Here is a 13,515-nt window from a genome sequence, read left to right on the forward strand (position 1 = left end):
AAAATGATCCCCTAATATTTAATATACACATTAAAACTGATGTGTATCAGTGTTCCAGACAAGATTCACTAACTGGAAATATATTTGCTACAGGATTAGGAAAAACCAGGAGGAGGAGAGTGCAGAAATAAGAGAGTTGCTATGCCAACCTACAAACGCTAATGGCATGACAAATAAAGAAAGGTCACAGTTAAAAAAAAAAAAAAAAAGGAAATAAAGAACAGCCCAGATCAAACAGTATGTGTATTTTATTTAATAAACAATGCAGCTACTGTATTTAAATTCCTGCAAAACAATGCAGTTTAAAAAGAAAAAATTTGCAGCAAGTAGCACACTGAAAATCAGGTTGTCTTTGTCCTTCTTTTGATTTAGCTCTTAAAGGCCATATTTATTGTCCATATCATAAAGACAGTGTTTTAAGAAGAAGTTATATATGAATGCTAAATGGATTTGCCTGGAAGTAGATCACCTGATGATCAGGGCCAATGTTTCGACACAGAGTAACAAACAAGTATAATAAAGAAAAAGTAAAAAGTGCATTAGGACTGGTTCTACATTAATTAGATCATGCAACAAAAGATATTTTTGTCTTTTTGAGATAGAATTCTATAATAAAGTCAAATGCATATCTTCTACCTAAAATAGTAAAATGGTAAATACAAATTTTTAAGAAATCTTTTAGGAGGATTTTCAGCTGTTTTTCAAATATTTGGGTCTGCTTGAATTAAAAAAAAACCAACAACAACAACAACAAAAAAACTACAGAAAAACTCCCTCCCCCCCAAAAAAAACCACAACCGTTCTGAATGTTCTTTCTACAGCCTTCCAAGGTTTGTTATGGCAGATACTAGTAATGACTCCTATACTCTTAAATATAAGGAGATGCATGCAGTACAGTCTTTTACATCAAACTCCTGCAACAGAGACTGTTTATGACAGAATTCAAACCCACCCAAAATACAGAATGGGTTTTATTTCTCACTTGAAATATGGTTCCAATCTGTTTGAAATACCAACCACATTAAATTACTATTTTCTTTGTCTTTCTACTACTCCAAAGGACAGTACTAACAGCATGCCAGTGACTTTTTCTGGGTCAAACTCATGTCTTCACCAGTGCAAAGGCAACAGTACTGGGATGTAGACGGACTACCTGTGGACATCAGAGCATCCTCGGAAAGCCCGTGGGAAAAGAGAGGAGGGCTGGGCCACAGCATACACTGAAAGCTTCAAATATATAGTGTCCTAAGCCATTTATCACCAACCTTTTGAGTGGGCAACAGGCAGAATACAGAAAACATGGAAATTTTACAGTATAACCTGAGCTTTCTAGCATAGAATTGCAGATCCAAGATAAAGTTTTACATAAGCTTTGGTTGAACATTCAAAGAGAAATGAGTTGCTCAACCTTTTGAAGTTCACCCATTGCTAATTAAAGAACTGCCAAGGCTTTACTAACAATTAAAAACTTGTCTTTAAAATCCCCAAAGAGGAAAATGCAAACAGCTGTTTTAATTAGCAAAACAGCAGATACTAATTAGCTTCTGTAACAGAGTATGCTGGTCCTTTAAGGACAGGACCAGTTTCAGCCCAAGTTTGTTACCCATTTAAACTACAAGTAGAAGGACTGGAGTCAGATGCTGAAGAAAAATCTTCTGTTTTTTTGTGAAAGCAACATTCCCAAACTTCAAGTACACAAAAACCGAGATATTTATTTCAAGTAAACTTTTATGTTCATTCGTCTTCTAGTTTCTGATCTTTCTGGAACAGAGATGCGTACAGACATTTGAGCAGGGACTGAGGGTCATTTGAAATGTCTTGTGATGATCCCATGGGGATGATAATTGTGATACCTTCATGTTCTGGGCAAATGGCCACTCTGTCTGGACAGAGTAATATGTGCATATCTGCACAGCAAGCCCATGGAGTTCAGGCTGCAACAAGCCTGCTGTGAAAAAGCACTGGTCATTTGCGCAGCTGATGTAGGGTTGCTCCAACAGAGCACATCTTTCCAGTCTCCTAACCTGTCAAGACCGGTTCTGAAGAACTAAGAAAAACACAGATGAAGGAGAAGGAAGGGGAGAGAACAGAAGAGGCTGTAATTACCGCTTTGCTGTGTTCCAAGCACGGATCCTTCAAATCAGCAGATGTGCTCTTACAAGATAATATGCATAGTGGTGTTTCCAACAGTCAGTTTTAAGGTTAAAAAAATACATGCCTACATCCCATAAGAACTATGCTGCCTAAACTATGTCTACAGCTAGGCATTTTGGTATTAGTGGGGTCAGTTGCCATGGACATGATATCAATAATAAACAGGATGCTGTTGCAAGTAGAAGGCACAACATAAATGCCGAAAGTGAAATGTAATGTAAGAGTTGAAGAGTCAGTTTATTTGTACTATCTACACAGACTGAAAGAATAACTGAGAATATAGGTATGAAATGATGACCCCATAAATAACTACAAAACTATTATATCACATAATTTTGATAGCTATATATGTGTTTGAAACCACCAGGCAGCGGTCAAATCTTTCTTCCAAACATCTAGGGCTCAAAGTTATAGTAAATGGGGTTACATCAGGCTGGCGACCAGTCACTAGCGGGGTTCCTCAGAGATCCATCTTGGGGCCAGTGCTCTTCAATATCTTCATTAATGATTTGGACGCAGGACTTGAAGGACTACTATCCAAGTTCGCTGATGACACAAAAGTGGGAGGGAGCTGTTGACGCTCCCGAGGGCAGAGAGGCCCTGCAGAGAGACCTAGATAAATTAGAAAGGTGGGCGAACACCAACCGCATGAAGTTTAACAAGGGAAATTGCCAGATTTTGCACCAGGGACATGGCAACTCTAGATGTACATACAGACTGGGGAATGAGAGGCTAGAGAGCAGCCCTGTGGAAAGGAATCTGGGAGTTCTGGTCGACTGCAAGTTGAACATGAGCCATCAGTGTGTCCTGGCAGTCAGGAGGGCCAACCATATCCTGGGGTGCATCAAGCACAAAATTGCCAGCCCGTCAATGGAGATGATTATCCCGCTCTACTCTGCACTGGTGCGGCCTCACCTTGAGTACTGTGTGCAGTTTTGGGTGCCACAGTATAAAAAGGATATGAAGATACTAGAGAGTGTCCAGAAAACATCCACAAAGATGATGAAGGGTTTAGAGGGGACGCCATATGAGGAGCAGCTGAAGTCACTGGGTCTGTTCAGCTTGGAGAAGAGAAGACTGAGGGGAGACCTCATTGCAGTCTATAACTTCCTCACAAGGGGAAGTGGAGGAGTAGGCATTGACCTCTTCACCCTGGCGACCAGTGACAGAACTTGAGGGAATGGCAGGAAAATATGTCAATGGAGGTTTAGGTTGGATATTAGGAAAAGGTTCTTCACCACATTCTATGATTCTATGATCTGAAAGACACTTGTCCTTCAGGAATTGTGTCTGGAAAATCTAAAACTGTTGTGCTGGTATTCCAACACTGTAGGACAGGTCAATAGCTGTAATTAGAGGATGACAATTGCTGCTCTTTTACCATGCTGTGTGCTCTGTACATTCGACATTCAATGAAGACAGTTACCAAGGGCAGGCAGTGAGTAAACAACACCCTTCAAAAATCAATCTGAGATTCTGATTGATGAATGGAATTTTAAGTAAAACCAAAAACATTTACTTGTATGGTAAGTACATAAGGACTATGATGATAAAACATTATCATAAAATATAGAGATACCTATCACTGTACCCCTATACAAGCAAGACTGTTAATCTTATTTCTCTGAAATCTCAAGCTATATCACAGGATTCAGCTAACAACGAATAAAGCTAACTACCCAGGAATCCATATTTCTATTTTGGCTTATGCTTTTCATTACATATTTTAACTTCTCAGCTCTGCCTGCTAAATAGTTTTTGAATAATTTTTTGTCTTTGTATAGTATTGCAACATCTGTTTTTCAAAACCATACGAGAACACCATATTCTCTTTCCCTTTGACACGACTATTCTGAAGTGGTAAAGGAAAAAAAAAATCCACAAACACTGTGCTATATGAGGCTCTTTAGAGTAACTTAACTTCTATGAAGTTAAGTGAAGTTATGATCAGGATACAACCTCAACTGCATGCATGGTCTATTCTTGATGTTTATTGCTTTCTCTCCAAATTAATATTCCTCTGTCTACTGATTAAACTGTTAGAGAGAATATCTTTTTCAGCATTATGAGAGAGCATGTCACAGCAGAACTATAGTTTCTATAATTTAACTTCTGTGTTTTAAGGTACATAATGTGCATTGAGATTCAGAATTTGCTAACTATTTTTCTAGTGATAACATACACAAAGCTCAAATGTTTTCTCTGTTGTGTTTTGTTTTTCGCAGCTTAAAATGCAAATGATACATTTGCATTGGGACACTCCTGTTTTTCCAGTGAACAGAAGATGTGGCACTGTTCAAGCATTGTTCCTTTTGGGCCCCACCCTGCTCATGCAGAAGGTTCAAATGGGTTCAGTGAAATAATAAAGACATTTCGGGGGGGGGGGGGGATCTTCTCTGAAAATGCTTTTTAATGACATCTTAGTTGCTGAGGTGACCAGGCTTAATTGGCCTCAGGCCAGACTAGGATCTTGCCCTTTCCTAGAAGAACATTTTTGTTCTAACATCACAGAAACAAGTCTACGAGTTTTTACCTCGAAACTCTATCAATTAAAGCCATTCACTTTTTTATTCCCCAAGTAAAATACTACTTATCCAAATACACCTGTCAAAACTCCACAATAAAGTAAAGCTGCTTAAATGGAGTTATATAAAAAATCTTGTTATTAAGAACAAATTGATTACGACAAAATCAGTCACTGCTGAGAAGCACCTAACATTTCCAAATCCACTTCAGTTCTTGAAGCTTTAACCTTAACTGCCAGAGAGGTTAAAATAAAAGAGGTACATCAAATTATGACCTTTTTAGATAGGTCAATATTTCAATTTGGAAAAAAAAACACAACAGGTAAATATGATATAACAATGTTGCCTGAACACCCAATAAAATATTATAAATCATCAGTACACGGTTATAGTAAAAGATCATTGAGTTATACCTCATTAAATAAAAAAGGTGAATAAAGACGTAAAGCTGAGGTCCTGCCAAGTCCTATTTTTTATTCTAGGACTTCCAAACTCCTAAGCTTTTCCAAACTCCAAGCCAAGGTATTTTTTACTTATCTTAAGTAAATGTGTACTGCTTGTACACATACCTCCAGTAACTACTACTTCCATATGCCAGCATCATGCCTAACTCAATAGCTTCCACATGTTAAGTTTGCAACTACTGCAAACTTTTCCTGCTCTGCACTGGTTTGTGTTCCTCACAGAGAAAACATAACCTACGGCAAAAAAAACCCAGTGTTAACGGAAGAAGTCTTACTTACGAGTACTTTGTCAGCAGATCCAAATCATTATGCATGTTGATTGGATATGTCTCACTGAGATGAAACAGCTTCTCTAAGGCCTCATAAATGAAAATTATGCAGATAAGAGAAGCAAAAGCTTCTTCAGTAAACCGGGTAATGTAACAGACTAGAGAGCTTGCATCAGTTGCAACAAGGATGATGCACAGGATTGCAGTCCACAGTCCAATGCTAGCTCTCAGAGAAAGGTACGACAACCCATACTCTCTAAAAAAAAGAAAAAAATTAAACACAGTTTATCTTTTGTCCAGCCACAGTAAATGAAGAAGAGGTAGCCCCAAAATTTCCTTTGCCTAGACATGTGTGATTCTGGGGACAGTCTCAATCAGAAATTATTCACCTATTGTGATCTGAAGATACTGTCAAGTCACCTCTTGACCTAAGCTCTCGTCCCAATTAACAGGACACAAAGAGCTCTCTCTCTACTAAAGTGAGCGAGCAGCTTTGAGAGTAGTCACACAGATGGAATGTAGAAGGTCCACCTGCTTTTTATCCCTTATCTGCCTTATGAACAGCCAACACCTGCCAATTTCTTTTAAGCTGCAAGAGTAGCTATAATAACAACTTCCATCAAAATCCTATATGCTTATTGCATATAATAGAGCTCCAAACACATTGGGTGACATTATCACAGAGGTGATAAAAGAGCTTTTGGGGTGCTAAGAGAGGTCTGCTACTCTTTGTTGTTCAGAAGGTTCGGAAGATCTTGGTGCAGAAGTCCCAGTCACAGCAATGAGGCAGAAAAGCAGAGAGGATCACAGAGAAGCATGATGGTTGCCAAGATGCAGACATTATTTTTACCCACACTGTGGCAGAAGTATGTCACGTATAGCACGTTAACATAAACGTGGGGATATGCTGTTCTGGCATGATACTTCACCCCTTCTCTGTTCAGGGGGGAGAAAGGTCAGGGGCTGTATTAGTGAGTGGTTGGAAAGCAGGCTGGTGGAAAAAGACCTGGGGGTATTGGTGGACAACTGGCTGAACATGAGCCAGCAGTGTGCCCAGGTGGCCAAGAAGGCCAACAGCATCCTGGCGTGTATCAGGAAGAGTGTGGCCAGCAGGACTAGGGAAGTAATTGTCCCCCTGTACTTGGCACTGGTGAGGCTGCACCTCAAGTACTGTGTCCATTTCTAGGCCCCTCACTTCAAGACAGACATTGAGGTGCTGGAGCATGTCTAGAGGAGGGCAACAAAGCTGGTGAAAGGTCTGGAGGGTATGTCCCATGAGGAGCAGCTGGGGGAACTGGGATTGTTTAGCCTGGAGAAAAGGAGGCTGAGGGGAGACCTTATCACTCTCTACAACTACCTGAAAGGAGGTTGTAGTGGGGTGCGGGTCGGCCTCTTCTCCCAGGCAACTAGCAACAGAACTAGAGGACATAGCCTCAAGCTGCGCCAGGGGAGGTTCAGGTTAGACACTGGGAAAAATTTCTTCACAGAAAGGGTTATTAGGCATTGGAATGGGCTACCCAGGGAGGTGGTAGAGTCACCATCCCTGGAGGTGTGTAAAAGACTAGATGTGGCACTTAGTGCCATGGTCTAGTTGACACAGTGGTGTTAGGTCAAAGGTTGGACTCGATGATCCCAGAGGTCTCTTCCAACCTAGTTGATTCTGTGATTCTGTGATTATTGAAAGATGGCACCACTGCCACTGCATTTACTTCCCGGGTAAGAGGTAACACCTTTTGCATGAGTTAGGGAGGAGATAAAGCACAGATTTAAATGTATTGTTTCAAATTAGAAAATAATACCACAAAAAAAAAAAATAAACCAACATCCTGAAGTTTGCATTCCCTTCAAAACAGCTTTTCTTGAAAACAAACAAAAACCAACAATAAAAAAACCTCACTAGCCTTTCTGCATTGCCACCAATTCTTGTTTCAGTCACTACATAATTTTCAGACTCTGAAAGCCTAAGCAATGCACTCCAAAACAAACTGCTGATCCTACCCTGCAGATGTTGGAACTTTAGAATCAGTTTCTCTACTTTTACCTAACAACATGCTAGGGATGATGCATATCATGATCTTCACTTACTTGCAAAATTTGAATAAGATCTTCTCAAACACTAAAACTGGTCCTGTGCTGCCAAGTATAGTGAGAGGCTGTCCACCAAAGAGAGAGTAGGCAATTCCAGTCATGGATGCTCCAAATAGCGATTCTATTGCACTCTGAATATGATACAGAGAAAAGTGTCCATAAATTTTCAAACAGGTTATTTTTGCAATGTCTTAGTCTGTAGCCTTCTAAACATTGAAACACCAATATTTAAAGGTGATTCATGCAACAGTAAGAAAATACTAACCACAAACCTAGGAATGTAAGTTTTTTTTGAAAGCTCAGATTTAACACATACTATACGACCTTCAGTTGCTTCTCCCAGCAGACCACCAAATGTAATGACAGGAGACATGCAAGCACAGTAGAGAAACAAAAATGATGCCAGACACTGCAGACTGAGAGCATCCCTGAAGTCACTCCAGAAGAAGGGAGCTTTTCTTTTTATATCTAAAATCAATCCTCCAAAAAATCTAAAAAAAAAATAGAAGAGATCAAATTAATGAAAAAGGCAAACCAAACTTTCTTCCACAGCACTGTTTTAAATATACTGCAGAGAAGCTATTGTTCCTTGATCAAATGATACATACTCTTATAATTCACCCTTCCCAGAAAAAAGTTTCTGGGAACCCTGTTTTGATAACTTTAATCAGGAAATTTTGGTTTTAAAACAAACTAATTTGCCTGTTTCTTTTATAAAATCTTCATCTAACCATCCAGACCCAAAACTCCCATGCATAAAACCCTATTATTTATTATGTGAAAGAATTCTTTGCATTTGTTTAATCAGAGAGCTACTACAGTGCCCACTTGCCCACATGTCTACATATAGAGCTTCACTTTTTTTATTTGAGAATCTGTTCCTAAATACGCTTGATGATAGAACTGAATGTAGGCCACAATTTTCCAAGGACAAGAACTGTCATCTTTTGTCATTTACACTACGCTAAATATAATCAAATATTTAGGAACAGACGCTCCCTTACAATATACCCTAAAGATATAGTAAATATCCCCACAATGCTCTTTTTCTCACAGGCACCTCATGTATCAGATGTTGCTGGGGTTAAAAGGAAAACGAAGTGCCACCATCTGCTAAATACTAGAATGATCCTTTGAGCTGTCAGTTCCCAGGTTCACCACTGAGAGAACAGCTTACAGCCAAACTGGCCATCATCTCCACCCCACTGTGCCCCACTGCACAACCCAGAACCTTCAACTACAAAATAGTTGTAAGCATTCACAATATATGGCACAAGACTATTCCCAGCTTTTCCTTCGCGCTGTACAGACACAAGAAACGTTAATCGAGTTTAACAGAGGTCTAACCTTTATAAATAATAGAGAAAGGAGCTTGCAATACACACAATGTGAAAACTCAAATCCTCTTGCCCTCTCCCCCTCCCTGCAAATTAGCGTGTATTGTCCTTTTCAGCTATGTGGTACACAAATCAGGAAAAATGCCTGGAAAAATCATATGCCAAGACAGTCATTTTAGAGAGAACCAGCCCATTATGATCCCCTTGGAAATGCATCACTTAGAACACTTCAGATTCTGCATATGTCTTCACTAACTTTCCAGTGCGTTGCAGTTCTGGTCCAGAGTGTCCCCCAGGTTGTTCTGCGTCCCCATGGGTTGCAGTCCCATTTGGCACTCCTGGGATCTTACGCTTCTCCTACCAGAAGGAAAAGATACTTCTCATGGGTCTTAGCAACCAAAACACAATTTTAGCAGAGGAAATGGGCTTTGACAGTTGAAAGACTAAATGTGTAAGTTTTATTGTAAGATTCATCAACAAAACTGCTTCATGAGCTGTAGAGGAGTTCTCTAACAGGAAATAATAGAAGGAATTGTGGTTTAAGAAATTTAAAGAATTGATCACAGAAAATCCTGCATCAGAAAACATATTAAAGAGTAGCAAGCCAGGCTGCTTTGATCAATTCTTGCAATAAACTTCGAAGAAAATCAAACCATGGGTGTTCGGAATAAAGATGCTTACGACCAATTACCCCTGAATTTAAGATCTTTAAATACAACTATCTGTCTTTATTCAGCCAAGACCTAGAATTGAACAACACGAAATGTTATCATTATACTGTATGCTTGCAAGACAAGGGTTCTCTTAAAGCAAATTAACAAAAAGAGCACGCAAAATGTCTATATAATGACTCTGCTAAATGCTACATTAGTGAGACAATTCTACCTAGCAAAAATTCATCACAACATTTAAAAGTATCTGAATTTTACAATGTACAAACCTGAGAGGGAACATTTTTAGGTGGTTCTATTCGAATTGTTGGGTCCCACTCTCCAGGAGGGAGAACAGTAACCTGATCAAGAAACTCATCAATTCCAGACACCAAGTCATTGCGGTCTTTTGCTTTGTAAGCAACATCATGGAACACCTGTGAAAAATGGTGAAGTGTATATGGGAGGAAAAAGAGATGGGGAAAGGAATACTCTCATAACATTTCTCACGATGGTCTCTTTTCTCTGAAATAGAATCCACTTCATGCAGTTCCCACCAAACAATCTCAGCTTCAATTAACTATAGAGTTTCTGGTATATAGCATCCATAGAGGTTCCAGCTGCTGTGGAAAAACATCCTTATGGGTGCTAAACGTTCTAGAGATTTCACAGTTTAAACCACACTTAATTCCACTGGAAAGTAACTGCGTAAAATGGAATCTTCTCAGTGAAGATATCCTTACATGTGAACATTGTCCCTTATTTCGTTATCTCCTTCTGGCAGCATAATCTGGGCTGTTACAGGATCATGAAATGAATGGAATGCTATTTGTGCATCATCAGAATGATTAGCCACATTTTACCTGGACAACTCCGTATTGGAGATTCCCTAATACACCTCTTCCAGTCAGTACAAAATGACTAAAACCAAGCCACAAATAAAAATACCTCATCTGTCATTAGTGTTCCAATTGATCTTCCAATCTCATGGTATTGTTGCCCTTTACCCAGTGGTCCAAGAAGAATAAACAGAAATCTGTAAATAAAAGTTAAATACAAAAATTGTAAAGGATAGATGGTTGAAAGTAACTATACGTTCTACAGAAATACTTATTTAAAAATTGGACTAGAAGAACCTCTAAGTATTATATATAATCTCCTTCAAGATCCTCAGACATGCATTTAAACGTGAAGCTCTCGTTAGAAAAAACTGTGAAAATAACTTCCAAAAATGTGAAGGCGAACAGTGTTTTGAGTCTGAAGACCCTCTGTTGGCTCATAATTTTCTTTGGGTTGCATGATCTCTGCTTGAAGAACCCTTTATCTAAAAACAACACCAACAAAAAAAACACCTCTGAAATCTTGTCAGGGCTAAAATTTGCTGCATTATCGGGCTGTGTGGAGAAGGCATGGCAATATTCTGTGGAATATTTGAGTTTCTTTTAAATGCAGAGCAAGTGACTGGTGATCTTTTAAGTTTGGTGGATATTAGCATAAAAGCTTCACAGTCAGACTTAATTGAGACCTAAAACCTCCTTACGTAACAAACCTTATCTTACATAATACATATATATGCAATTATAACCTATATACAGAACATATTAATTTATTTAATTCTGTTAATTCAACAGAATCAATTGTTTTATGGTAGTCTTATTATTCCAATATTGGGGAAGTGAAATTACCCTTGAATAAAAACAATTCTTAACATCATTCTTACTCTCATTAAGTCTCTAGACAGCCTCTACTCTAGGCTTGGGGCTCAAAAGGTTCTATAAAATGCAGAGGATAGGTTCAAATGAAATAACTGAACTTCTCAGTTTTGCTAAAATGCAAAAGACAATTTTTTGACTAACATTATTAAATTTTTTTAAATAAACATTTTTGCAGAAATTCTTAATTATCCTAATTTTTAACTATTTAGTTTTCTTTTGGTAAAAAAAATCAAGAAATTTGCTGGTTTCCTTTTGTGGTTTTTTTTTTTTTTTGTGGGAAGTTGGGCAAGATTATGAGAAGAGGCTTCAGAAGTTTTTTTCAAAACTAACTAGGTCCCTCAATGTCCCTTATACACATGAAAAAATTAGAAAAGACCAAAAAAGTCATATTCAAAGTAACTACAAAATAACTACAACTTAAAGAAAATTTTATACTGCTTATCTGACTAGGAGCAAGGATCTGAGTCTCAGCATTAGCATTCCATAGCATAACACAACACTCCTTCCTGAGTGTCACAAACAACCGGAATACACTACTGCCTTCTGTCGGAATTCTACTTTTATAGAAATTGGAAGAGGGAAGGGGAAAGAGACAGAATATATGTACAAACATACACACAAATACAAAAAAAAAAAAAGTGAGAGACTGCAATAATAGTTAAGTCAGTGAACTCAGATATGGGAGAATCACTTTGGAGTTTTGATCTGAATCAGCCGCAATAGGAAACGATATATCTGCAGATCTATTTAAATGCTTTCTATGTGACTAGAAAGTCTACTTTAGATTTTTTTTAAATTTCCTCATAATTTGTTCTCAGAACCAAAGTAGTTCATCAGAAAACATTAATCTAATAAAACTTTATGGTTAAAAGTCACATTCACTACCATGCAGCTATCTATAAAGTAACTTTATAGGAGCTTGTTATTTACAGCAGTTATTACAGTGTTATTACAGTTCTTCATCCATTCACTATCCCTAGTCAATGAAATCACAGTTTGTTTTTTCCCCTTACTCAATTCCTTCTTTATTTTTTCCTTCTGAACATAATTATGCAGTATCACACAACTAGTTTCAGTTCCAGTTCCAGATGAAATATTCTAAGAAGCTGAATATTTCACCTGTGTTTCATCTGCAGTATGACCAGTTTGCATAGAATAAACTGTATTGTAACCTAACAACCAATCACTTCTGCAAAGAATTATTATCTGCATACACAAACAACATGCTTCTGAATACACCCATACATCATTGAAAGGATGAGCTGAAAGATGTCTCTAAGACATGTGTTTGTTAAAGAAAGAACCAAATTCATAACTCAATAAATGATGAAGTTGAAAGCTACATCACCCTGTCTCCACAAGGTACTCAGAAAAACGTGAAAATAAATCCAACTGTACCTTGTTGGAATCGGAACTTCAGCTAGTCCTGTAAGCAGCACTGCAGGAGACAACCTAACAAAAGCAACAACCGCACGGTCCAGGAACTCCAGTTCACCAACTAAGATGTTTGATGCTTCAGCTCCAGGTGGTATCTTTTTCATGAAGTGTAGGTCAACCTGGGAAAAGTATATTAAATTACAATCTAAAAGCTATTCACAGGGATTTTTTTTCCCTCTGTTTTGTTGACAGAGACTTTCTGGTCACTGCACTATAATCTTTACTTATTTCAATTATACAGTTTCTACTATTCTTGTCTTTTGAGTAATTTTTTTAAAATAAAAAACCAAACAACTGGTCTTCCATTATTTGACTAATTTTTTTTGGTAACATAGTTAAAGTGCTACAGAATTAATTTATGAAGACAACAAATCACATTTTAAATCTTGTTAAGAATATAGTACTAATTTCCTATTAATACATTTTATCAATAATCATAACAGCATTGATAATTTATAACAGAATCAATAATTCATACCGGTAAAAGAAATAAAGACACCTTATTTTTCCATAATTAACAATTCTGGAAATCATGAACTCATAGTTCATAGTTGCTGTATTATAATCTCAATGAGAACAACAGGTTCCACTGCACATAATTTTCCTTCTACTACTCTAAGTGAGATATATTTTTGTTTTCGGATTTAATGGAAGACAGTTGCCCTTCTGCTGAAAATGACAGAAAATAAACTATGACCATGATTGTCTCAAGAATAAACTGAAAGAGCAAAGCAGAACAAAAACTCTGGAGTTTTAAGGCAGTGATGTTGACTTTTACAGGGAGGGTAGGAAAAGACAGATAAACAGCTTCATCATGACATTGCTATATAAGCTCAAGGTATTTGCCTAGGAATGTGTTCATTTGTATTTCCTCAG

The 13,515-nt window shown here is 37.8% G+C and overlaps 1 protein-coding gene across 2 annotated transcripts in view; it reads right to left on the minus strand.

The window, feature by feature from the left end:
- The window catches only part of SLC4A10 (solute carrier family 4 member 10), a 132,947-nt gene that overhangs the window by 30,531 nt on the left and 88,901 nt on the right, over positions 1-13,515 (minus strand). For both annotated transcript variants that reach the window (XM_068407411.1, XM_068407410.1), the window contains exons 8-14: positions 12,601-12,758; positions 10,436-10,523; positions 9,778-9,924; positions 9,094-9,194; positions 7,817-7,991; positions 7,498-7,631; positions 5,423-5,668 (exon numbers count right to left, since the gene is read on the minus strand). In XM_068407411.1, coding sequence (XP_068263512.1) covers positions 5,423-5,668; positions 7,498-7,631; positions 7,817-7,991; positions 9,094-9,194; positions 9,778-9,924; positions 10,436-10,523; positions 12,601-12,758 — 1,049 coding nt within the window. The remainder of the gene's footprint in view (positions 1-5,422; positions 5,669-7,497; positions 7,632-7,816; positions 7,992-9,093; positions 9,195-9,777; positions 9,925-10,435; positions 10,524-12,600; positions 12,759-13,515) is intronic.

This window comes from Nyctibius grandis, chromosome 9 (genome assembly GCF_013368605.1).
Source record: "Nyctibius grandis isolate bNycGra1 chromosome 9, bNycGra1.pri, whole genome shotgun sequence".
NCBI classification, from domain to species: Eukaryota; Metazoa; Chordata; class Aves; order Nyctibiiformes; family Nyctibiidae; genus Nyctibius; species Nyctibius grandis.